Here is a 26,742-nt window from a genome sequence, read left to right as displayed (position 1 = left end):
CCCAAAGGCCACTGATAAGGAAGAGCTAGGGTGACCAGATGTCCCCATTTTATAGGGTCAGTCCCGATTTTTAGGTCTTTTTCTTATATAAGCTCCTATTATCCCCCAGCCCCGTCAGAATCTTTCACACTTGCTCTCTGGTCACCCTCAGAAGAGCAAATACCCTCTTCCCCGTCTGGCTCCTGGGGAAAGCTGAAGGGACGGTAGGTGACTTGCCCAGGGTCACACAGCAGCTCACTGGCGGAGGCGGGGAGAGAACCCAGGAGTCCTGGTTGCCAGGCTGAGGGCGAGGAGAGCGTGGGGGAGGGGTCTGATGCCCCGACTGCTCGCAGAGGGCGCGCGGAAGGCAAGCTCCTCCGCGGCAGCCGTCGCGCGAGAAGTCGGCGCTGAGGGAACGCGCTCCGTCTCCTAGCAGCCGCCGCCGCCTTCTCAGCCCCATGGAGCCCGGCGGGGAACGCGAGCTGCGGCGGCACCTCCTCGAACTCAGGCACCAGGCGGCCGAGTATTATCGGAGCAACGAGGTCCCGCAACGGCTGGAGGAGGCGCTCAACGCCACGTTCTACGTGCGTCCCGCCGACCTCTACGGCCATCTGGTACCTACCGGCGGGGGGGCCAGTGTGCAGGCGCCGGACTGGAGGGGGGGGGGGTGGCTAATGCGCAGGCGCTGCACTACCGCTCTCTTCCCCCCTCCCCCCGGCAGATCCCATAATCCCCCGCGCAAATGGAAAGTGAGCGGAGTAGGGTTGAGGTTAGGAGCTCTGCTCAGGTGCAGAAGGGAGGCTCGCCCCTCCCCTCCCCTCCCCTCCCCCTGCCCCAGCAGGGGCAGTGGGGTGAGGCAGGTGGTCCTGGGGGTGCCCAGCCTCCTGGCCTGAGCTGCTGTGGCATCACCCAGTGGGCGCTCCACCTGACTGACCTTTCCTTGAGATGCTGCTCGAGCCTAAGGGTACCAGCTTGCATGACGTTATCGCCAGGCTCAGCTCTTTGCTATTTTTCATAAAGCCCTAGCTCCTGGATTCTCGGGATTAGGTAACAATTTCAGATTCCACCAAAAGACTTATTAGCTCTTGTGGTTGTGGAGCAAAGCTTAATAATGAGACCTAACCTGCACCCTCGCAGCCCAGAAATCAGAGGACAAAATGGCCCTTCCTTTTATTTAACTTAAAACTGATTTGAAAACAATGTCACAGTGTGAGGCCTGGGCCATGATTTTTGAATGCTGGGTTTGTCAATGCTTGGGTTTGTCACAGCATTAGATGGCCCCTTAACAAAGCTATTCAATCATTTTAAGCTAGCTCGATTGAACTAACAAGAGATTGCAAAATATTTTCTTCTGAGACTGTAGGCAGATGCTCCTGCAGCCACAACTGTTGTGCAGACCTCTGCCAAGCATCAGAAGAATGAAGATAAAGGGAGTCTGGTTAGTTTTCATGCTGCTATTGGTATTCAGATCCCTGTGGGCTTAGGTGAAATGGACAAGAATCAGGCGAGCTTTCCCCTTTGCTGTTCAGCCAGCAGCAGAGTCAGACACTGGAACTAGTGTGGCCAATAAAATATCCACTCCATATAATAGTGGAATGGCCAACACCATACTTTAGAAAGCTGTTTTAAAAAGATTGCCTTCCAATGCTTCCTCCTACACGAATGTCTCTATGATAATGAAGTCTTACATCTCAGGTATTATTCATTGCATTGTTCCATGTTGACCTCAAGTTTCATTACTCTCCATGATAAAGTGTGATCACTGGTTCCAGATTATGTTTTACTGGAAAGAAGGTAAATCAAACAAAATTCTATCATGCTTGTGATAGTTGATTTTTTTTTTAATGATACTTGTTAGTTAGGTATGCCTCTGCCTCCTCACTGCAGCTTTCCATACTATGTACCACTCTATTCACCAGGATTGCATCCACAGTTACACTGGTGTTTCTAGTTTCCACCTGTTATGGTTCACTTCCTACCTCACAAATCACTCTCTGGATTTGGTGATGGTTCCTCTTCTTTGCTAAGACCAGCTCTCTTTAGAAACCCACAAGATTTAGGGTGGTAGCTGTGTTAGTCTGTATCAGCAAAAACAACGAGGAGTACCTCCCAAAAGAATAAATGGACACAAATAGGACGTCAAGAATTATAAAATTCAAAAAACAGTCAGAGAACACTTCAATCTCCCTGGACACTCAATAACAGACTTAAAAGTGGCAATTCTTCAACAAAAAAACTTCAAAAACAGACTCCAACGAGAAACTGCAGAACTGGAATTAATTTGTAAACTGGACACCATCAAATTAGGCCTGAATAAAGACTGGGAGTGGATGGGTCACTTCAAAAACTAAAAACTAATTTCCCCCTACTATTACTCACACCTTCTTGTCAACTGTTTGAAATGAGCCACCCTGATTACCACTACAAATGTGATTTTTTTTCCTCCTGTTGATAATAGCCCACTTCCACTTTAATTGAATTGTCTCGTTAGAGCTGACTGCCCCACTTGGTGAGGCAACTCCCATCTTTTCATGTATTGTGTAGATATATCTGCCTACTGTATTTTTCCACTCCATGCATCTGATGAAGTGTGTTTTAGCCCACAAAAGCTTATGCCCAAATAAATTTGTTAGTCTCTAAGGTGCCACAAGTACTCCTCGTTGTTTCCACAAGGTTTAGTTCTTCGTCATTTCTTTTCCCTCTTGGGCATTTACCACATTAACACAGATGAAACTCAACTGTAAATAACTAATGATTCTGCTGTGGCATCTTGACCAAGTCAGCTTTTGACATCATGCCAAGAAAAGCATTCAGAAACAATCCTTTTTTCTCTGTCCTCTTTCTTGAAGTCAGATCTCTCATTTGCTTTCTCTGTAAACTTAGAAATATTCTCTCTAATTATATTATGAAGGCAAAAGTGATAAGGTGGGTGAGGTAATATTGGACCAACTTCTGTTGGTGAGAGAGACAAGAGTTAAGTATCACAGGATATTTAATGCTCCTTTAAGACCAGATCCTGTGAGTCATCCTCCAAATGGCTTTAGCAGTTGTTCCTGATTAGACTTTCCCCTCTGCTTTCTAGAGACAGACAGGTGCAGTCTTTTTTACATGGCTTATTCAAGGACAGAGTGCCCTACACCTGCAACATCAGCAACTGCCGTGAGGGGCTTATTTTGTGTGTCAGTTTTAAGAGTAACTGCACCTGTATTCCTCCTCAATGGTCCACTCTAGGAATGCCCAGTCTTACATCCCTCACCTGTCTCTGGGCAGGGACCCATATTCCACACCCTTCTGACCAGGAGCTTTAAGGATGCACACCCCCTGCCAAACACTGTGATATCCTCAGCAAGCCATTGGGTCTAACAGCCAGCACCTGTGCATTGTTCTTTCTTTCTTTCTTTCTGAGGGCTATGAACAGTGGATTGCCAGCAGTTACAAGTAGGCTTTGTAGAATTAAATGTTTATTTTTTTTCTAATTGTGGATTATTGTTTTTTATTTATGATTTTTTGATGATCAATTTGCATTTTTAGGAATTTTTTTTATTTAATTTTTATTTTTTACAGCTGTGCGGGGTAGTGTTCAGATTAGGGCAGTGCTGACAGTGGGGATGTAGGAGGTCCTTGTGAAGCTGAGGGGCCAAAGACCCCAGGGTGGAACATGCGGGGTAAGCTTCAGTTGTTCTGGCCCCCTGCATTTGGAGCAGAGACTCCCAGCCAGGACTGGTAAGGAGGAGCAGGAGCCCCAGCCACGGGGAGGCTACCCCGCTGCTGAACAGTTCCTGCCTGGGAATGGCTCCCACCCTCTTGGTTAGTGTGTGAGTGAATGGAGCTATGAGAGCAGAGCTGCAGAGGGTTCCCTGATAGCTGAGGGGCCAGTGGCACTGGATCCCTGCAGGCACAAGGTGGAGGGAAGGCTGGGGTCCTCGTGAGGGAACGCAGAGCTCAGGCCAGACTAGGGCCATGAGGCGGAGTTGTCACCCGGGGACAGAGCCACCACCATGTCCGGGAACAACTCCTCCACGCCAGGACCATATCCTTCTCTGTAGCTTGTGTCTGCAGGTATTGGATGTCACCAACCCCACCCACTCACTCACCAGCCAGAAGTGTGGGAGCTGTTCCTGAGCAGGAACTGTTTGGCAGCAGAATGGCCTCCCTTATAGCTCATCCTCATCTTTGCAGTTCTGGCTGGTGGTCTCTGCTTCTCTAGACCAGGATAACCACAGCCTCCCCTGCATAGCCTCCAGGGATCAGGTGTCACCAGTCATGCGGCCATGCAGGAAGCCATCTGCAACTCTGGTGTCATGGCCCTGCTCCCTCACTACAGTGACAACAGAGCTGCAGGGCTGGTGACACCCAATCCCTGCAGGCACAAAGTGTCAGGGAGGCTGCGTTCCTGGCAGGGCAGAACAGAGTCTCTTAGCACTCCGGTGCCACAAGAGCTATTGAGGGCTCCCTGTACTGCCACGGGAGGCATTCAGCAGTGGAGTGGCTTCCCCGCTGGCTAGCACGGGCTTACTCACTCCCATGACAGCAGGGTTGCAGAGGGCTCCCTGCACTGCTGCAGGGCCAGTGACACCAGATCCCTACAGATACTCTGTCTGGTACCAATTGATATTTTTTCAGTCGATTGCAGTGTGTCAGCTGAAATGGATGTTTACTGACCGTTACTGATTAAAATTGAAACCTGCCGAGCCTAATTACAAGTTATCATGCAGCTTTTTCTCAGAGCACATTTATTCTTAGGGTAAAAGCATCACAGAGAAAACATAAAAAAACAATGAAAGTTCTGACATGCTTATTAATAAACATACCAGAAATCATCCGTCAGTCTTAGGAGGTCCAGGTAGGTCAACATTCTTCCAACCCCTCCTTTAAGGTTGGTCCCCCCCTAGGATCTATGATCCTGTCCATTTGTTGAATCAAAAGGAAGGTCACAGGTGAATTCAAGCTCATTCTTTTATACCAAAAACCTTTTCTTTGTTTCCTAGTCTCTGGAATACCAAGCCTAAAGCAGTATATGCAAACCACCCCAGGGGGCGGTATGTCTTGGAGTTGCATATAATCCTAGGAGTAGTCAGCTCCTACTGTTTTTAAATTTCTGGAGAAGCTGTGGTATCCCTCCCCCATGGAGTAGGACACAATCATACATAAACCATTCATAAATGTAATACAGTAGTCCTCAGATATATGGCATGGGGCTGTAATATCTGTCACAATGTGAACCTGAATAGAAATGACTAGTACTATATAGGTTGTAAGCAGTAAGTATAAACCCAGGTCCTAGAGTGGCTCTTAAGCACACAGCATAGGAATAAGAATACTGAAGTATCCTGATGAATACCAAGGCACAAAAATAGATTTACCCAAGGATGGATTTAATGCTAACATAAAATGAAAGACTTATTTACACAGAAATTGATTTTTTTTAATCAAACTCTCTCTTTTTCAAGGCTAACTACTTCTCTAAATTTTCAAAACCTCCAGTAATATGCAAATTAATTGGAAGGAAGGTCCTTGATGGAGTTGGTCGACCAACATTAGAAGTGGAAATATTTTGCACAGTTAAAAACCATGAGAAGGTATGAGCTACATCTTATTTTGTTATATATCCTAACAGGACATTACAGAGATGCTCATCTCCACCATTGTTAATGATGGGTCATTTTAATTAATGAGACAAAATGGAGGAGTTAAATGTGGATCAAGTTCCTGAATGAATTACTTTTGTAAGTCACAAGTAGCAAAACTCTGGTGAAAATTAACTACATTGCCCTACCCCTGACTATTATACAGTATTAGCTGTTTTTAGAATAATAATGCTTTGTTTATATTTTAATTTGTGACCCACATCTGATATTACATTCATGTATGTTGTTGTTTGTCATATAATTGTACCCTGGTCCTTGTCTCACAAAAACTGTCCTCTTATAGTCATAGCAGCCATAAGCAAAAACTCCTCTTGACTCCAATGGTGGCAGGAGATAGCTTTTAGCATTTGTCAGACTTGGACCCTAATTTAACTCATTCTCCCTACATAACATGAGTTTTGTGTCTTGCTTTTCTTTCTTTAAAATGTCTCAGTGGCACCTTTCTCAGCCTTCTTACACTGGTAATATGCTAGATGAGGCTCCAGTCCTGCAAACACACGCTTATGTGCTCAGTAGTCCTACTGAAGTCAACAGAATTACTCGTGCTTAAACATATACATATATGTGTTTGCAGGATCAGGGCTTTAGAACTGTCCCTGTTCTTGGAGATAGTTCTGCTTGTATAAGCATTTTTTTTTTTTTACTATACATTTATTTTCATTCGTATGTTCTGAGCTACATATCTTTCTATTCCTATTACACTACTGTATTTCAGAAAAAAAACATGCAGTCTACTCTTAACACAGTTCATGTCAATAAACAGGTTTTCATGCTGCGAGTTTAGGGCAGTGTACGTTTCACTTCATTCAAAAATATTGTTGTGTGTTCCAGAAATTCAAGACTAGTTCTGTGTTCCCCTCACATTAGCATTATTCCTCATTAGCATCCAAGGTTGTTCCATAGATGGCTGAATAGAGACACTGGATTTATGGCTTATTATAACAATCTATAACCCACTAACAACCCCTTACCCCCAAGCTACTTTTTCTTCTCCCTTCCCCCCCCCCCCATGAATGGAGGGATGTTAATAGACCCTTCACCTTGAATAGTCCATTGAAACATGTGTTAACTACTTATGCTAAACAACCGATTCCATCTTATATTTGCTGTGACACTCCCAGAACTGAAGAAAAGCTCTGTGTAAGTTTAAAAGCGTCTCTCTTTCACCAAGAGAAGTTGGTCCAATAAAATATATTACCTCACCCACCTTGTCTCTCTACTTCACTACAGATGGTAGCTATTTACACTTTCCTTGAAGTAGAACTATGATTTACTTCATTGAAAATGCTCAGAAAAGTAGACAATTTATGTATTTTTTTAAAAAAAATCCAGTATGAAAAGTATTTAAGGTTCATTTTGTCTAACATCCTTAATGCAATCATCCTTAGGAAATCTGTAAAGGATGCACAGTAGTTAGTGACTGATCAAAATAGAGTTCATTTGAAAGGTCACATTGTCATTATATGACACTTTTCACTGCAACAATAGACAGCTTTTGTACCATGAATAAGGTTAAGATTCTGTCACTGATATTTTTAGTAAAAGTCAGGGACAGGTTGGCTGCCATAAACAAAAATTCATGGAAGCCCACGACCTGTCCCTGACTTTTACTAAAAGTACTTGGGTGGATAAAGGGGGACAAACAGTGCTGCTGGGGCTTTCCGCTGCTCCAACCCTGCTGCTGCTGCTCCTGCAGCCGGGGCTGACCACTGCTGATCCAGCCCCACAGGGGCTGACCCAGTCCCAGCTGCTGCTCCAGTGGGCCGGGGACTGCTGCTCCAGCATGCCTGGGGCTGGCCAACCGCCAGCTATTCTGGGGGCTGCTGTGCCGGTGGCTCTGGGGCTGACAGCTGCTCTAGCTCTGCCCCAAAAGGAGTCATGGAGGTCCCGGAAAGTCACAGACTCCATTACCTCTGTGACAGAATTATATCCTTAACCATGATTCACCAGCATTTATACTTCTTTGCTACTGTCATTCACCCTCAGTTGTTAATGTAATTTATAGGCACATCTTCCTAAAATATTGCCAGGTAAATAACACTTATGAAACTTATTTTGACAGATGCTTATTTCAGAAGAGGAAATGGATGCAGAGTTTTGATTTTTTTTTAAAGTTACCTATGGTCATCTTTTTTTAATTTTGTTTTGTACATTTGGCAATCTATTGTCAGTAATATTTGTAAAGAATTTCTATTGCCGAAAGATCTGGAAAAACACTAACTTACACAGAGATGTTCACACTTCAGCAGACCTGAAGAAGAGCTCTGAGTAAGCTTGAATTCTAGTGGTTAAAACACAAATTAGGACTCTGGGTTCTATTCCTGGTGCTGTCACTGTTTTAGGTCCAGATTCTGCAATCTGATCCCTATCTCCATGCAGAGCCTCACTGCATTGGGATTAGATTGAGGTGTAGGTGTAAATTCTGTTGCCATTGATCAGAACTGCAGGCTCAGAGCCTTATTTTGGGCCAGTCACTAAATCACTCTGAACCTTACTTTACCATCCTTTAAAATGAGTATAAAAATTATGTGACAGGAGTAACACATAAGTAATGTTCATAAATGGTTTGAGAATCTTAGCTGGAAAGCTGTAAGTGCAGAAGTACGAGAAACCAAGAAAAAGCTTCAATTATGGGATCAATTAAGTTCCTGGGGAGGGGGGCTATGTTTAAGCCTATATCTTTTTAATCTTTTAAAGTGACATTTCAGAGTTAGAAATTGAACAGTTTGTAAGCTTTTCACATTAATTTTGCAGAGCATTTGTTCCATTGTGGTCTCTTCTCATTCTGAAATCCTTGAAAATGCTTCACCTGAAGCAATTGATGCTGATGAGAAAGAAAGAAATGACTCTATTAATAGAGCCCTGGAATGGGTAAATGGATCACTGAATGAAATGCTCAGAGATCTGCAACCTGCTGACCAGTGTAAAGTTGATGAGCTGCTTGGGTAGGTCTTGCATATTTTTTTCACTGATTTTTACTGTAGTAAAACAAATTCTTGCAAATAATTGTGTTGTAAATAAAATAATTTGTGCAAAATCTCAATATTTTTTCTAATGTTGTTCCTAATTCTTTCGACACAATATTTCTGGGATATTATTGCCACTAGAAGCCGCCTTGCACTATATTATTTCCATTGCTGTATATTTTTATATAATATGAAGTTCATCCCAGCCTGCACAAAATCCAAATAAACCAGCATTGTGCAGAAATACAAAGATGGGAGTTAGGAATACACCTCTAACACACACCACACACACCCTACTTTTGGACTTATGACCTAGAATATCAGCCACAGTCCCCACATTGGATCTATGTAAGGAACTGATCCAATGCCCATTGAAGTCAATGGGAGTGTTTCCATTGATTTCAGTATGAGTTAGTACTGATCCAGTGGTCTTTCCCTCAGCAGCTCATGGAGCTTGGGTTGGAATCTTCCTCAGCCAGCAGCTCAGCCACTGCCTCTAGTGCCCTGCAGGACATAAGTGATGTGAAAGGCCTTCCATGGGACCTCAGCACTGAGATTAATTTCCCACGTAGTGTATTTACAAATCTCTGGTTTTGATGGAGTACTCTTTCAAAAAGGCTACTCTGAGAGGATATCTAAGGCTCTTACCTTGGGATCATTATCAACCTCCTTTTGTTTCTGTTTTAAGTTTCTGATTTCTGTTTTAAGCTTCCTTGAAAAATACCTATTCTGTAATCAAGTTCATTTGCATTTTTCCATACAAACTTCTTCTGATCTTAGAGAAATTATGAAGCCGTGGAGAATGGTAATACTTTTCCATTTGTAATACATTTATCTGGTCTTTGGTAAGAAAAATTATAGGCTAACATATTTGAAAAAGCACCTGAAGTGCCCCAAAAGGTGTTTTGATTTTCCTAGTATCAAAAACCCCACAGATTTAGTTGAACAGTTTTAAAAAAAATAAAATTGATGTTTGCCTTGGGAATTGTCTAATAATATTTTATATGTACAATATATAACATTTTTCATCCCAGATCATACTATAAACTGATTTTTTTTCTTCACCAAAAACCTTCTTTATGAATGGAGTCTCACTTTAATAGGAGAGGGCCTAGTTGGTTAAAGATTGACTGCTCTTCACTCTGGGAATGGTGGTATGACCTCTCTTCATCCTCTGCAGTTGTAAGAGTTACTGGCAGCTACCTCTTGGAAGGGATCAGCTTTCTAACAGGAGCAGCTGCAGGAAGACTAGTAGCCAGGACTTCCTTTTTACTTGTTGGAATGGAGTACATCATATACCTGACCGGTATAAACTGTTGCATTCCAAGAAAATTAGCTCTGTGGAACATGCTTAGTGGAGTAAAGCTTCACTATGGATGAAATTCATCTAATTGATAGGAGCCTGAACAAAACCATTGATTTACCACTTATATGGCCTTATTCCTACTGCACTGGGGTAAATTTCATTCTATATGTTGCTTCCATTGTATACAAACAACTAAAATACAGCCAATTCTAAAGCAGCAGCCGTATAACCAGAGCTCAAATCTAGAGAAAGATGACCTTTTGGATAAGCAAATTAGGCCAAATTCTGACACTTTGGGGAAGTGCCATGGGATTTTTAATATCCGTGCAAAGCAAATAAGTCTTCCTTTTGAGGGTCTTCTCTGTATAGAGCTCACATTATTTACCGTGGAAGGATAAAGAGCTGAGTCAACCTTGCTGAGTTTGAAGGAGTTTTTGCACTTCAAGCTGGTTGTTTAGACCACTAAGCCATCTCCTCTGAGTTTCAATTCAATAGGATTTGAAATAGCTGAAAAATGAGGTTTAATTACTAAACAGCATTGCCGTCCTCATTTGAATATGTATACTTTGCCGTTCTGTTACTTCTGTCCAGAGTTTTCAAAGTACATATCTATTAAGCCTTATAACATCCCTTTGTGACGTGTATTATTAAACCTATTTTAGAGATGGCTAGACTGAGGCACAAAGAAGTTTATTGACTTTCTCAGGTTCACATGAGGCGTCAGCAGCAGAACCATGAATAGATCTTAATTCATTTCCCAGCATGTGCTTTTCCCACTAGCCCATACCTGCTCCTCATCTATCTAATAATATTCTTAAGCAACTAATCATTATGCCTTTTCTTTTCCCATCAGTGAATACTTTGCAAAGAAGGTAGAAGAAGAAAAAGAAAGAAAGGAAATTGAAAGGGAAGAACAAGAAGCAGCAATTTCTGCACCTGCATGCGTTCCAGCTTTATCAGCTGTAACACCATCTGGCAAAAAAAAAGGAGTCAAATTAGGTTTTAGTTGATTTTCTTCTAATATTTCATGCAAAATAGGTATCAATAAAGATGCTAGCATACCTTCTGTAGCTCCCCATGGGCACTGAAAGGTAGCAGTGGTTCTCTACCGTGCTTTTGTAGCAGGATCCCAGACCTCCTTCCTGGCCACTAGCTGCAGTTCCTCTCTACCAGAGCACCAGTCAGCAATGAGAATAAGTCATCTCCACTGCAAAGCTTGGGGAATGGGGAGAAGAGAACAAAGCATGCTCAGTCAGCCACATGGGATAGTGTAATGGAGCCTCTTTCCAGGTTGTGATTGGCCTAGTTGGGGGGTGGGGGGGTCCACTCTTCATCCTGAGAATGAGAATGGAGGAGGATGTGGATGAAAATGATGGGGGAGGAAGTGGGAACCATAGGAATAAGCAGGAAAATGTGAGTGGAATGAAGATGGGGAGAAGAAACAATGGGGGAAGAGGAGAGAAATTGGGGAACACAGAAAGGGGGAAGAATGGAGGTGAGAAGGCAAACAGAATACAGAGGAAAGGGGAGGGGTCTGCGAAGAGAGGGAATCAGACAGTGAGGCAGTATGGAGAGGAGAAGCAGAAAGAATAAAAATGACTAAGGAGGGGGAAGAGAAAGTGGTATGAGCAAAGGAAAATGGGTGGTGAAGACCAAAGGTCATAAATATATGGGCAAAAGTAAGGAGAAAGAGTATGTACGTGCTGACTTCCTCAGAGAAATGGTCTCCTTTCTATTATCTTCTTTCTGTGGAATTGGAGAGTGAGCCATCACCTCTGCTGATGATGATGCCTCATCATGTTTATCTTGTTATTGACTTCTTTCTTATTTTGTAAGATCAGTGTAATTTCTTGAGATTGTTTTATAGATGTGCACATTAATGCAAATATACATCTATTGTCCAACTTAGATTATTAGTTATGCTATCCACAGTTATCATGTCCATTCTCAGATGTCATCTTTTGCTTCACACAGTAGTTTTAGTGGGTTTTGATACCCAACTGTCATTGACTACTTAGTTTCAGTAGTTATTAATGATTTCTTGCTGAATGTAAAAATCGATAAATTCACACTTATTTAAGAAAATTTTGGCTATTAGACGTCAATGGGTGTGGCTACTGACTCACAGTGAAGGGGCAGTAGATACTCAACTGCTGTTAGCTGGTTTTAGAATGTACTCTGTCTGGTTGCATGTGGCACAAAAGACCATTTCCTACAAAGAATCTTTGGAGAACAAAACAACTGTTTGCTTTAGCTTTTGATCATTCACTTACTTCATCCCTATTGGTGCTGCACTTTATCCCATGGGTATAAGTGGTGTAGAATCTATCACATGCTGTAAATGTAGTTCAGGTCCTATTTTGGTGAATCTTCACTTACAATACTACAAATGTACTCTGTTGCATTTGTATTTTGTTATTGAAAATTGCTCTGCAATGCTGGTATGAAGGGTCAGATTTTCAAAAGAGCATGTATTTAGGAACCAAAATAAATAAGATTTTCAAAGGAGGTACGTTGGATGCTGAGCACTTTTGAAAAATCTAGCCCAAATTGTGGGTGTTGAACACTTGAAAATCTGGTCCCTTCAGTTCATGGCTTAAGGGTGCTATATTCTTCTTCTTAGTGTACATGTTACTTAGCAGAAAACAGAAGGTGCACTTTGTCTCAAAGAGCTTATAATGTAAACTAGATAAATGCAGAAAATGATGAGAACTAGAAAGGAAGGGAGGGATGAGGTTTACAACAAATAAAGAACATGCAAAACATGCTTTGCATATGGAGTTTGAAAGATCAGATGATTACATCTAAATACAGAGAAGGGCAAAAGATAAGATCTAGAAATCAGTGGTTAAAAGCTAGCTGAAGGAAGTGAATTTTGAGGGATTTAAAATCAGAAAGGAGGTCGAATGCATTATGCAGTTGGAGATCAAGATAACCCCAAGTGATGAGAGCTGCAAGATACAACAAAAAATGGATTGATTAATTGAAATAAACATCAAATTAATCCTTAAAATCATAGTGCATCAATTAATATGCATAACATTTAATGCAATATTTTACTTATTTGTAGGATGCTGATATTTTAGGTACACAACTGAATTTTAAACTGGTAAAACATTTAGTAAATATTCTTAATCACGTTAGGGAAGAAGTGTTCTGTTGCAGAGAAACCAATCCCACCTGCAGAACCCATTGAACCAGTGCTCTGTGGCAGCATAGCCATTGGAGGATTATCACTTGCTGTTGCTAAAACTGGTGCCACCATTAACAACACACCTTTGTATTTACATCTTGCACTGATGAAACATGATCAGGTAATTGACAATATATTTTTTTTCATTTTGTCTCAGCTGTAGTCACTGTTCCAGAGTTGTGTACTTCAGGAATGTTCAGTGAAAAGCTGTATAGTTTGATACTCATTGTCAGATGACTCCTTATATGACATAATCCAAAACTCATTGAGGTCAATGGAGGGAATCTTTCCACTCACTTCATTGGGCTTTGGATCAGGTCTGTAACGAAAATAAACAAGAAAAAACTTGGTTAAACAATAAGAGTTAAACAGTCTTATTTTCAGATGGCTTTCTCAATTTTAGGATTTGCCTAAGGAATTGACTGTGCCACTACCAATGGTCACTCTGTTGAGCTGTGGAAAATCGTCATCTGGAAAACTGAAGTTAATGAAAGAAGTGATGCTTATACCACCCACAGAGTTAACAGTTAAACAAGTACTGTATGCTACTATTTTCACTTTAATTTTATGACATCATAATTTATTGACCTCATACCTTTTAGATACAGTCCTGAGAAAGTGGGTTTTTTATTTCTGTTTATGGGTGAGGTCAAAGTTTCCTTAACAAAATGTTATTGCAGAACTGAATAGTTAGAATATGGAATGTTTTGTATTGCAGATCTCCAAATATAAAGTAGGTGTGTCTAGTGGATCACAGGAATCAATTCAATTAAAAGCAGCAGCAGAGTTTTGTAATACTGTGGAAGCATATAATAGGCTTGTATAAAATGCATAATATAATTGGTAGAATAGGCTTGCCATTCATAGGTAATAAATCATATCATTCAGTGTATAGCACACAGTAAAAGGATGACCACAAGAAAAGTACACAATAAGGTATAAAAATCTTTGTGAACAAATCGTTTTTAAAATGAAACGATGTAGAAGGGAAAGCAAAGAGGAACAAAAACCCATTAAAGTGGCAGGAAGGGTGGATAAGGGCAGGCTGGGTCAACACCTTATTTGCTTAACTGTATGTGGCATTAAAGAATGTATCTGCACAAGATGTCTACATTAAAGCTGTACTCTGTTTTGTATGCCAGTGACCTGAACAAAGTAGCTGAGCTTTACTCTTGTTGTTTATAATTGTCACCATAACCTATTGTGCCTTTCAAAGGCATAATGCCTCCTGGGTGCTTGAGTGGGGAGCAACGAGAGATTCTTTGCTACAACATGCAGTAGCAAGAATAGCGTGCCCCCTGTGTAGTTACGTTCTTGACTGTGACCTCTGCCTCCACTAGTGCACCTACGTAGGCATGATTAACATAATATGAAGGCATATGATTTATGAAGGGAGGGTTAATCTTTTCCTTATTCAGTTGAAGAGGAAAGATAGTCTTGTGGTTAAGCAGTAGACTATGACTGAAGATTGGAGTTCATTTTCTGACTGCCACAGCCTTCCTGTATGAGCTTAACCTCTTTATTCCTCCATTCCTTGCTTGTAAAATGGAGATCACAATACTTTCCTACTTCACGGAGTTGGGGAAGATAAATACATAAGTGTTTCTGAGGTGCTTAGATGCTAATCTCCTAGGGCTTGTCTGCAAAAAGACACTCAGAAAAATTAATCCAAATTAACTAAAAGTGTGAATTTAAAGTAGGTTAGTTAAACTGCATTAAAACCCTGGGTGGACACTTTGATTCAGAAAGAAAGTGGCCTTAATTCACTTTAGTGCAATTGACTTTGGAAGTGAATTACTCTAAAACAAATTAAGACCATTTTAATTCTGAATAAGAGTGTCCACCTAGGGGTTCCATGCAGTTTAACTAATCCACTTTAAGAATTAATTCAGATTAATTTACCAGAGTATCCCTGTATAGACAAGCCAGAGATAGATCTAGGGAGGTGCTGATTAGTAGGCATGGGCAGTTATACAGATGATATTTGGTCCCTGAATATCATCTTCCCAACAGGCTTGTGATCCTATCCACTGGGGACTCCTTCTCCCAGCACATCCCCTTAGTTAAAGTTATATATTATGAGGTGGAGCATAGACAGGTAGCCTTCTTTCCTGGTGCCTGCATCACTTTTTGAGTTTTGAGGCAGTCATCTAGCTTTTCCCCTCCTCTTAGATCTTAAGGGGGCAGACCAATGTGGCTGCTGGTTGTTAATTCAGGTAGGGTTCTTCTTAGGGTTCTGCTTACTCCCATTCAGCAAGACAAGGAATCATTGGTCCTAGCTCCACTGCTACTGACCCTCTAGCACTGGAGAAGCTTGACCATATCAGAAGGCCATGGATAATTTGTGATTTGTGTTTGTGCTAATCAGATCTATAGAATAAAAATGTGCACTGGAATGTGTGCATTAGGAGCTACATTTTTTTTAAATAAGAGAAAATTTTCTCATGTTTTAATTTACATTCTTAATGCAAAATAATAATTCTGTTTTGGATGATTATTGTTATTTAATTTAAAGGGTACTGAAAGGCTTCTGGAGATTCAGAAACAAATGATGAGGTTGCTGGATCCTGTAGTCAAAGGGGTAAGATAAAAACTAATCCTAATTTAATAACTTGTGGAGTTAATACTGTTGATATGTTTCATATGGCCTCTCTAATACTGAACATAAGATTTATTATTTGACATTCATATCTGTTACCTGTGTATATTGAAAAACGGGCCTTGTATCACATTTCTATCAGTTTTGTGGCATTAGGGTAACCACACTTCCTGATAGTATGAGCCCCGATATTAGGGGCTTTGTCTTATATACCCAACTATCCCTTCCCCGCCTCCCCCTGAAAAAAAAGTGTCCTGATTTTTCACACTTGCTATCTGGTCACCCTAGGCACAATATAGTAAATGCATTTATTTCACACACCCATATATTATACACACATTATAGCAGAGCAATAGCTCTACTATAGTTAAGATTAAGGCCAGCTTTCTGTTTAAAGCTTGATTGTTCTAAGTGCCCTAAAATCTGTAGGGTAATTAGATCGCCTTCAAATTTGGTTTTTTGAAGGGGGCGGTGAGGTAAGGTCAGTGACCCAAATTTGGAACCATTTAACAAAGGTTTTCCGAGATACAGTTCCAAGAAAAGTACAAACAAAAAATAGTGTTTTATGAAGTTCACAGATTCTAGCAATTTTGAAGTTTGAAATCCACCCTAGGCAGAAATCTAAGCATGAACTGTAAACAGTTGTGAAAAATCTGCTTCTGTCAAGGGTGTTTTTTGCGATATGTAATTTAAGTGCAGCAGAGTACTCAGAAGGTGCTGTGACTATTTTTGAAAAGAAAATAAATTACACATGTGAGTGCTCACTGGGAAGGAAGGGGTGACGGGTGCAAGAGTAAGTGGTAACAAGGGAAGAGAGGTTTGGGTCTTCAGTGAGGGATGGGAGTATTATGGGGAGGGGAGATCAATGGAAATGGGTGGAGGGAAGGGAAGAGGGCTTGGGGACTCAGCTAAAGAGGAGAGGGCCGGAACTGGGGGGTGGGAAAGGAAAAGACAGGAGGGGTTGGAGAATATGAGGGGTAGGAGACGAAGTTGGGGTTTTAGGGAACTGTGGACTTGTCAGCCCTTCTGTGTACATGTTGGACTGTGGTGGAGCTCTACACCATTGCTGGCTGTGTATTCCGGGATCTGGAGGACCCTGCTCGTCTTTAGGTGTCTGAGCTCCTCTCCCTGAAATCTAGAAAATGAGTAGTTAACATACACCTCACCTGTGTGTGGAGTGGGTGTGAATGGGCAGGGCTAGCCAGACTGTGTGGTAGAGGGAGCCTGGTTTGGAGGAGGCTTGGATTGGGTGGAGCTGGGGCATGGCTGGGGAAGCCTGACTGAAGCAGGGGCAGAGTCCCAGCTTGGGATGGGTAGTGGGAGTGAGGAGCCAGCTCAGTGCAGCTTGGGCTATATAACTAAGGTGGTGTGCCACCTTCCAGTAAGCTGCTGCCTGTGATATATGCATGCAGCAGTACAGGGCAGGAGATAGGAAGGAGCAACTTCTGGCTTTTGAAGTGCTAACTAATGGCTTAATGGGATGGGGAAGGTTGGGGAGGGGGAGCTGGAAATGTTGGTGGAAGGGCTATATGTTGTGAGGAATGGTGGGATAGAGGGTGGAGAAGGAGTGAAACACACCAGTCTCTCACACTCAAAGTTATTGTAACCACCATGCGTTAAAACTGTCAAGGTTTGGGGACGTAGACCATGGATAAGTTTTCTATGACCGGCCTTGGTAGCAACTACACATTGCAAACATTTCAAAGCACAACATTATCCCTATTCCACAACAATAAAATGTACAGAATGGGGAGGAGCTATGAAGAATCACATTGCAACTATGTGATCTAGTGGAAGACTACTGAACTGGGACTGTTCCTAGCTCTTCCACTGGCCTGCTGGGAGACTGTAGGCAAGTCACTTCACCTCTCAATGTCCCATCTGTAAAATGGGGATAATGACAAAGTTCTTTGAAGTCTAGTGATGAAAAGCACTATGTAAAACTATGGGTTTTTAATTATTACCTAGCCACAGAAGCATATCCGGTACAAACCTAGGTGAAAACTACAACTGTCTGAATGAACACAAACATCTACCAACAAACCCCTTTCTCCAGATCATTTACCAATCCTATTCAACTTATTCATAAATGATCTGGAGAAAGGGGTAAACAGTGAGGTGGCAAAGTTTGCAGATGATACTAGACTGCTCAAGATAGTTAAGACCAAAGCAGACTGTGAAGAACTTCAAAAAGATCGCACAAAACTAAGTGATTGGGCAACAAAATCGCAAATGAAATTTCATGTGGATAAATGTAAAGTAATGCACATTGGAAAAAATAACCCCAACTATACATACAATATGATGGGGGCTAATTTAGCTACAACTAATCAGGAGAAAGATCTTGGAGTCATCATGGATAGTTCTCTGAAGACGTCCATGCAGTGTGCAGCGGCAGTCAAAAAAGCAAACGGGATGTTAGGAATCATTAAAAAAGGGATAGAGAATAAGACGGGGAATATCTTATTGCCCTTATATAAATCCATGGTATGCCCACATCTTGAATACTGCATACAGATGTGGCATTAGAAAAGGTTCAGAAAAGGGCAACTAAAATGATTAGGGATTTGGAACAGGTCCCATATGAAGAGAGATTAAAGAGGCTAGGACTTTTCAGCTTGAAAAAGAGGAGACTAAGGGGGATATGATAGAGGTATATAAAATCGTGAGTGATGTGGAGAAAGTGAATAAGTAAAAGTTATTTACTTGTTCCCATAATAGAAGAACTGGGGGGCCACCAAGTGAAATTAATGGGTAGCAGGTTTAAAACAAATAAAAGGAAGTTCTTCTTCACTCAGCGCACAGTCAACCTGTGGAACTCCTTGCCTGAGGAGGTTGTGAAGGCTAGGACTATAACAGGGTTTAAAAGAGATCTGGATCAATTCATGGAGGTTAAGTCCATTAATGGCCAGGATGAGTAAGGAATGGTTTCCCTAGCCTCTGTTTGTCAGAGGGAGGAGATGGATGGCAGGAGAGAGATCACTAGATCATTACCTGTTAGGTTCACTCCCTCTGGGGCACCTGGCATTGGCCACCGTCAGTAGACAGGATACTGGGCTGGATGGACCTTTGGTCTGACCCAGTATGGCCGTTCTTATGTTCTTAAACATTTCTCTTTGTTTAAAAAAATTAGAAAATGGCAATAAACTTTGTTAACACAGAGGTAAGTTTGCCTGATGATATTTTGTGCACTTCCAGAACATCGAGTTCATCAAAACTCAGACATCTGAAAGCCAGGAAATAAGAGTTCAGGTAAATACTCATGCAGCCTTAATTGTACTCTCTCTGAGTGGTGCCCATAATACACACACTCCCAAGCGCTACCTGGACTTGCCCTATGCCCAAACACACAGCCTACTCCCCTGACAGAGTATCACAGTTGTCAAATTTTACAACTCCTTCACACTTGCACATAAGATACCACCTAAACCTATATTTTCCCCTACCCAACATTAAATCCACAGAGTTCTTTCATATCCCACCCTTCTACTGTCAATACCCATGGCAAGAAGACCCCAGTGCCCTACTGACACAACCTACACAATTCTGTATTGAAATGATGCGGATTGGAACCTCAAGGTATCCATAAATCTCTCTCCTTTGACAACATACATGAGGGGACTCAGACCCAGATCTCTTCATATCAGAATCACAGCTCTTCCAAGCTACTACATTTTATTCTTCCAGCATTTAGTACAGCTACACTACACAGTGAACCCAGCTAGAATGCATACAGATAATTTCCAGTGGTTATTGCCAGCTCTAGGGGGTATTTACCTTAATTCTGTATTTCCTGGTTTTCAGAAGTTTTAGTTTCACTGCACTTGACATTCTGGAAGGGCATGAACCAGGCAACTTAAGTGCGTTAACAATGTCTTTTGCCATTTGTCTCTCTCTCTCTCTCTCACACACACACACAAACAAACCCCTGTTTGGTGACATTGAACTTTAATCAGAAATGTAGAATAGAACATTTTCACAAACACGAGACAACCCTCTATTCCATTATCCTTACAAGAAAAACTGCAATAAGAAGAAAACACATTCCAGCATAAGTACAATGTAAAAGAAATGACCCTGCTCCTGCAAAGGCACGTTTAACTTTACACACAAAATAGTTCTACTAAAGTCAGTAGGATTATTGACAAAGTGTGTAAAGTTAAGTGTGTGCATACATTTTTTGCAGGATTGGGGCCCTAGTTATTCTTCAGGTGCATAGTCAGTCCAGATCCACACTTTTGGGAGAACATATGCAGTTGGCACAGAAAGTGAAAATTTTCTGGAAAAAGCAGCAACGCACATTCTTCATTGAAATGAACATTTGGAGAGGAGTTATTGTGTGGTACAAAACAATATCATTACTTTGTACTATACACAGAATACTCCTCTTCTATGTTTTCCAAAATAATGTTTTCTAAACCTAAAGGAGTACACTTAATGTTATGAGATCAAAGTTTGATCAACTCTTTTTTTTTTTCGTTTCTCTTCCTGAAATAATTATGTAATTCTTGGATTTTCCCAAACAAAACTGCTTCATTGCTTTTTCTTCAATGCCAACAGTCCAACCCTCAGCTAGCAGATAGTAAAAAAGGCAGTGCGCGTAGTGCAGTGAAAAAAGCTCTGGTAAGAAAACATATTTTAGTTTTAAGCTTCCAGAGGATTATCATGAACAACAGGAAGCCCAAACATTCTACGTTATAAAATGTTCGTTTACAGCGGCCCCTTTAAAAGGTCAAAGTCAAGACTTCTAAATTCCAGATAGGACACATTTTGTATAATCTAATAGGAAGTGTTTTTTTGGATTCTATTAGCTAACACTTCCCCCTCCTCCTCCCTCCCCCCCGCAAAAAAAGCCATGAGGGGATACTCCACGTAGTTCATCACAGGGAGCCCCGATGCATCATATGCATAGGGGAGGGATTTGGGAGGCCAGTGAGGAGGCAAAGAGCATGACCCTCTCACTACATAGATCCTTGAGACAACTGCATGTAAGGATTGTCCCTTTGTGTTGCTTCCTATCCTTGGCAGCACAGCTGCCTGGGAACCCACTCTACCTTTGATTTACCACACCCCTCTGAAACTAGTAGAAAATAGTATTGTCAAGCTTCTATTTAGGTATTATAAACAATTAAAATCAAAGCTATTAAAATAGATTTTGGGGTGAGGATTGTTATACTGAAGTTTTGGGGCTTTTGCTTAATATAGAAGGTGGGTTTTTTGGTTTCATTCATTTTTAGCCTGAAAAGGTTGATAAAACCTCCCCTGTCGACTCTGCCTGCACCTCTCGCGGTGGCGGAGTACAGAAGTCAACGGGAGAGCGCTCGGGGGGGTCTATTTATCGCATCTAGACTAGATGCGATAAATTGACCCCCGCTGGATTGATCGCTGCCCGCCAAACCGGAGGGTAGTATAGACATACCCTAAAACTGCAGTGTAGATGTTTGGACTAGGGCTGGATCTTGAGCTCTGGGGCCCTCCTCTCTTGAAGTGTCTGAAAACTTGGGCTCCAGCCCAAACCTGAACATCTATACCACAATTACACAGCCCTGCAAGCCCAATCCTTGCGAGCTCAAGTCAGCTGACACAGACCAGCCACGGGTGTCTAATTGCAACGTAGATGTAACCTTAGCGGTATCTGTACTGGGGCTTAGGTCAGCTTAACTACTTCTCTTAGTGACAGTTAGGTCAACCTAAGTTTTAGGTGTAGACCAGGCTGCAGGAGGAAGCAAAAATAAAGAAATTGAAAAGAAAATTTAGAGAAATCATATGAAAATACAAACTTAAGCCTTATCCTGGGAATATGATAGCATTCAGGTGGACTCATGCACTATCCGTTGCAGGATCATATTCTTATCTTAATGCTATATCTAGATAACTATGAGTGAAATAAATTGCCTTTTCACTTCTTCCATCTGGTACAAGACTCTCACTCTCTCTCTCTCTCTCTCACAGTAATCTGAACTGTACCCATCTCTCCAAATTTTATATTTGAGAGAAGGTCCCCAACTCAGTCTCTGTAGCTAGTCTTCTGCTCCTTCTTATGGGTCTTACTCCTTCAAGACCTCTTGAGTTTAGGCAGAGACACTGTGTCACCTTCCCAACTAACTCTCTCCTCAACAGAACCCAGTTCTGCTGAGTTACCTTGGCAACCTCATGATGTCATTCAATCTGTTTAGGTGGTAGCAACAGTTTACCAGTCTAAGATTTCAGCTATACTTTCTAGTATATTCAGTAGTATGCACTGTAACCTGCTGACAAGCATGGGCTGCTGCACATGAAGGAATCCAAGTTGCATTGTGGGACAGAGCACTCACAAATGAATTTGTAGTACAAAGGCTCTACATCAAGGTAGAGGGGGGAATCTGAAGTTCTGAGGGTATCAGTACGTATACCTGTTGTTAAGAATAACTTATTTATTACATAGACATAGAACTCTCCTTCAGGGACCTCATGGGACTATGTAAGCTCGAAAGCTTGTCTGTATTACCAACAGAAGTTGGTCTAATAAAAGTTATTACCTCACCCATCTTGTCTCTCTAATATCCTGGGACTAACATGGCTACAACACTCATTTATTACATAACATTTATAGCAGTAGAGTTTATAAAGCAACACAACTTTTGTAGCTGGTTAAACACCAAAGCAGAGCTGAGATACTTGATTTAGTGCCAATCTGCGTATGGCTAGTATATTCCCACATCAGAAACATTATGCCTGATGTTCAACAAGATAAAAACCATACCATAGCTATATTTCCTGCAACATTTTCTTTCCTCATGAGGGCTTGAAAGAGCTGTACTATGTCTTGAATGTTCCAGTAGTGTCACGTTGAGGTACCGGATGAGGATAACTGAGTGGGAAGTGAGTTTGAAATGTAAATGACAGTTGGAAGGAAAAGGCATGATCTATAACAAGGGAAACTTTTTCATAGCATTCACCACTTCTTAATGGAGATTGGGAGGGGAGGGGATCCACAGGGCAATCACAGATGTGCAGACCAACTTCTATTTGTAATTTCATAACAGACTTTTGGCAATTACAAAATTTGCTTATATGGAAAGGCAATATTAAGAGAGCCTTTACAGTATTTTGGCTGTCTTTTAATGAACTATAGCAGCTGGAAACAGGTGAGCCAGAACCATGGGACCAGCCATAGTTTTCAGGCTAGCCTTCCTTCCATGGACCAGCTTTTGGGAACCTCTCATTACATAGTGTATTGTCCATAAGGTTTTCAGTATCATTTGTGAGAGGAGAACATTATATTTTTCTGAGCTGATGTTGACTGAAATCCTACTGTCCTGTAGCTACATATATGTTAATACAGATATTGTTTCTGTTTTATTTCCAGCCACCAGTTTTAAAGAGAATATCCCATTTGGGGTGCTTAATAACAGGGTGTGAGAGTCTAGAACAACCTCTGATATTAATGCAAACGGCTTGCAGGAATCTCGGTCTGGAACTAGGAATAGATGTACATTTAGCAATAAACTGTGCTGCTCATGAATTGATGGACTATGTAAGTTATTTTTAATCTCTCTTCTTTAACTGATTTTAAAGTGATTGCTTATTTGTTTTGTGGTAGCACATAGATGTCACAACCGCATTGTGTTGGCAGTGTACAAACATACAACAAACACAAGTCTTCTGCCCTGATACACGAGGCTTTGAACATGAGGCCCCCGGTGGTGTGCACCACCCAAGACAGCAAAAATGTTATGGGTGAATGGAGGGAAGCAAGCTTCAGGGAGACCACTCAGTTGTCTCATCCCCTTGTGTACTATGCAGCAGAGCTCTGTAGTGACTCTCTGCATATGAACATGGGGAACAAGGGGCAGCTAGTGTGATGAGATATACCCATACCTACTAACAGAATGGGTCCACAGGAATAAAACCTTGCATGGAGCAAGGCACAATGGGCCATGGCAGCTATTCCTCCTTATGACCTGGCGTAGCAGCTGTGGCTCACTTCAGAGACACTTGGGACAGTTGTGACGAAATCATCCATCCCTTTTCATGTGGGGTGTGGTCCATTATTCAGGATTTGGCCTTGAGAACTTAAACACTGAAAAGCTAATTGTGCCAGCCAGCTCACTCTTATTTTTCTTTGTTTGAGACTTTTCTGATCAATCGTAGCAAACTGCTTTAATGGACAAATATTCATTACTAGTTAAATTGAGCAAGCCAAATTCATTGCACTTATGACCTAAGCTGGATGAGAGTCCAAGTTTCCAAAAGAGCCTTCGCTCATACCAATGTGCAGATTAATTATATGCCTAGCTTCCACCCCCTCTTGCCTTTAAATGTCTAAATATCTTCATATTCTGCAAAGTAATGGATTCCTGCTGTAATCCATTCACACTATTCTTCCCCTGCCCCCGTATTTTATTGTATAACACCTGTTATGTTTTAAGGCTATACACACACATCAAGGTGTAGGGTACAATCTACTCTGTAAAACAAAAAAATGTGCAGCAGCGAGTCTCAGATGTGGGCCCATGACAGGGCTAAAAATAGCAGTCTAGGTGTTCCTGCTGGGGCTGAAGCCTGAGCTCTGAGACCCAGTGAGGGGGGTGAGTCTTAGAACCAGGCTCCAGCCTAGCAGGAGTGGCTACACTGCTATTTTTAGTCCTGTAGCACAAGCCCTGTGAACCCAAGTTAGTTGACCCAGTCTCTGAGACTTGTTGCTGCAGGTTTTTTGTTTTCTTGCAGTGTAGATGTACTCAAAGACCTGTTATTGCTTGGAACAACTTCACCTATTGAACAGGAATATGTGGCACTCTTATAATTGGCTGTCAACATTTCTATGACATATTCCTATTTTAGCAGTGTTTATAACTTGGTCAGATTTATTTACCTCAGGCTGAAATTTTGAAAAGTATTTTTTGGGTGTTTTTAAAGTTTAGAAATCAATCAGGATGCTTTTTATTTAGAAAAGGTTATGTGCTATTCTGTCTGGCTTAGTATTTAATTAGTTTTTTTATGTTCTGAGTGCTGTCAATGACAGAAACCCTTCATTGTTAATATCAGACATTTTATAAGACGCTTGTGGTGTGTAACAGAAACTGTGCCAACTGAGGCCAATTTGGCACACACACAAATCCTATTTTAAGATGAACAGAACCTTAAATGATGAAACAACGGGAACTGTCATAACATTAATGGTATGTGAAGGTGATGAAAGCTAGAAGTTCTCCTGCAGTTTGACATTCTGCCATTAATTCTACCTCTACCTAGACAGTATTGCCAACCTCAAGCGTGCAAAAATCATGAGTCAGGTCCCACAAATCACAAGAATGGCATAAAAACAATATATTTTGCTTTTTTCTTTGCCCTCTGGTTTCTGAGCCTTTAGAGTGCGCTCATTTCATGTTTTCAAGCTTTTTTCTGCACTTATTAAGGCTAGAAACTTTGTGTGGGGTATGTGTGTGAAAAGCTCACAATAAAATCACGGGAGTTGGCAACACTGCCTTGGACATGCAGAGGTCTAAAAATAGCAAGAGGTAAACTCCATCCACCTCACACAAAGCCTGAGTAAATAGCTAATGGTCTGTGGACTGAAGTAAGGGCTATGTACCCTGCATTCACCTTGGGTGGGTTTTGTGGCCACTGGATCTGCATGATTGCGTGGAAATTGTTTACCACAAAATTGCTACCGTTTTTATCTTTTACACATTTAACTTATGTTTTTAGACCAAAGGAAAATATGAAATACTGACTGGAACACTCAAGAGTCCTGATGAAATGGTCGATATGTATGTGGACCTAATTAATAAATACCCCTCTATTATTGCATTAGTAGATCCCCTGAGGAAAGAGGTAAGAGATATTTTGAAAGCTTTTAGATTATGCTTTGGGAAATATATTTTCTAAGGGAAATAAGAAGCCATACATAAACACTCGTGGGTGAAATTCACACCTATCCAGAGGGCCAGTACACCATTTATACACCACCTATATACTACTTAATCCCCATTCTGAGAGCTTAAGTTGTACAAATGTGATGCATAGGCCATATGTTAACTCTCTGCACAGGCCTTGTGTACTCATCAGGAACCGTGGAAGGAATTTCACTGAGCTTGCATGTGTTTACCAAAAATTAAAACCATAAGGAAAAAGTGGCATTTTTCACTCTCTTGGAGACACACAGAATGAAAATTTATGTCAGACTTCATTCACATGTCCACAAATTGGTAATATGGCCCTTAGTTTATATACATTTGACATGACACTTGATAGAAATTAATCCTGATTAGTGTGAGCATAATGCAGATATACAATATATAATGTGTTTTAAAGAATTAAATGAAAATGAAGTTCTGGCAGATTCTACTTGCTAAGCCGCTGTCATTTTAAATTACACATCCTTTCTTGGGTGCTCATAGTATTTTAGATACATTGCAAAAGTGAAAAACTACTTGAAGCAGGAAAAAAGAATTAGACATAGCTGTACATTCCTAAGAGTCATTTAGTAATAAGTTGCTATGATACTATCGCACCAACATTTACACTCATACTGCAATATAAACCTGTATTTGACAGTGCTGCTCAACAGCATTAAAAGGAGTGGTAGAACCACATAGAATTAACTGGAGTATATTAACATTAGATTTAACTACCAATAAAATCAAAATTAGAAGAGACAAATGGATTTGGCCAATAAATTATAAGTAGAATATTAAATATGATATTAAGATATTTATATGGATGAAAGGGACAGATTTTATACATTTAAATATCAATGGTTTTATCATTGTTTCTAATTATGTTAATATATAGGTTTGCTATATTTCAAAAAGACAAAACCCCAACTATAGCCATGGAAATATATTTTCCACTGTTCTGCAGCCACATAATTTAATGTGGAATCTATCCTTCGGAGCAGAATTGTGCACCGAATCCCTAAACTTTCATTTAAAAACAATGTAGCTTTCTAGCCTTCATGCTTATGAAGAAAACCTTAAAAATGTGAACCAAGGGTAAACCAATGCAATGTTGTCTTCCTGAATCTGCCCATAGCCTGAAACAATAGCTCTGAGAGGAGTGAACTGCCC

General features: G+C 41.1%; 1 protein-coding gene across 1 annotated transcript in view; it reads left to right on the top strand.

The window, feature by feature from the left end:
• Nucleotides 1-321: 321 nt before the first annotated feature.
• Nucleotides 322-26,742, top strand: part of ENO4 (enolase 4) — a 32,568-nt gene continuing 6,147 nt past the window's right edge. The window contains exons 1-9 of the mRNA XM_074960040.1: nucleotides 322-593; nucleotides 5,430-5,558; nucleotides 8,382-8,572; nucleotides 10,753-10,898; nucleotides 13,044-13,213; nucleotides 13,496-13,627; nucleotides 15,608-15,673; nucleotides 23,040-23,207; nucleotides 25,382-25,507. Coding sequence (XP_074816141.1) covers nucleotides 438-593; nucleotides 5,430-5,558; nucleotides 8,382-8,572; nucleotides 10,753-10,898; nucleotides 13,044-13,213; nucleotides 13,496-13,627; nucleotides 15,608-15,673; nucleotides 23,040-23,207; nucleotides 25,382-25,507 — 1,284 coding nt within the window. The 5' untranslated portion in view covers nucleotides 322-437. The remainder of the gene's footprint in view (nucleotides 594-5,429; nucleotides 5,559-8,381; nucleotides 8,573-10,752; nucleotides 10,899-13,043; nucleotides 13,214-13,495; nucleotides 13,628-15,607; nucleotides 15,674-23,039; nucleotides 23,208-25,381; nucleotides 25,508-26,742) is intronic.

The sequence above is a fragment of the Natator depressus genome, chromosome 7 (assembly GCF_965152275.1).
Source record: "Natator depressus isolate rNatDep1 chromosome 7, rNatDep2.hap1, whole genome shotgun sequence".
In the NCBI taxonomy this organism is placed as follows: Eukaryota; Metazoa; Chordata; order Testudines; family Cheloniidae; genus Natator; species Natator depressus.
Note: the sequence above shows the minus strand (reverse complement) of the source record. Positions and strands in the feature narration are given on the sequence as shown.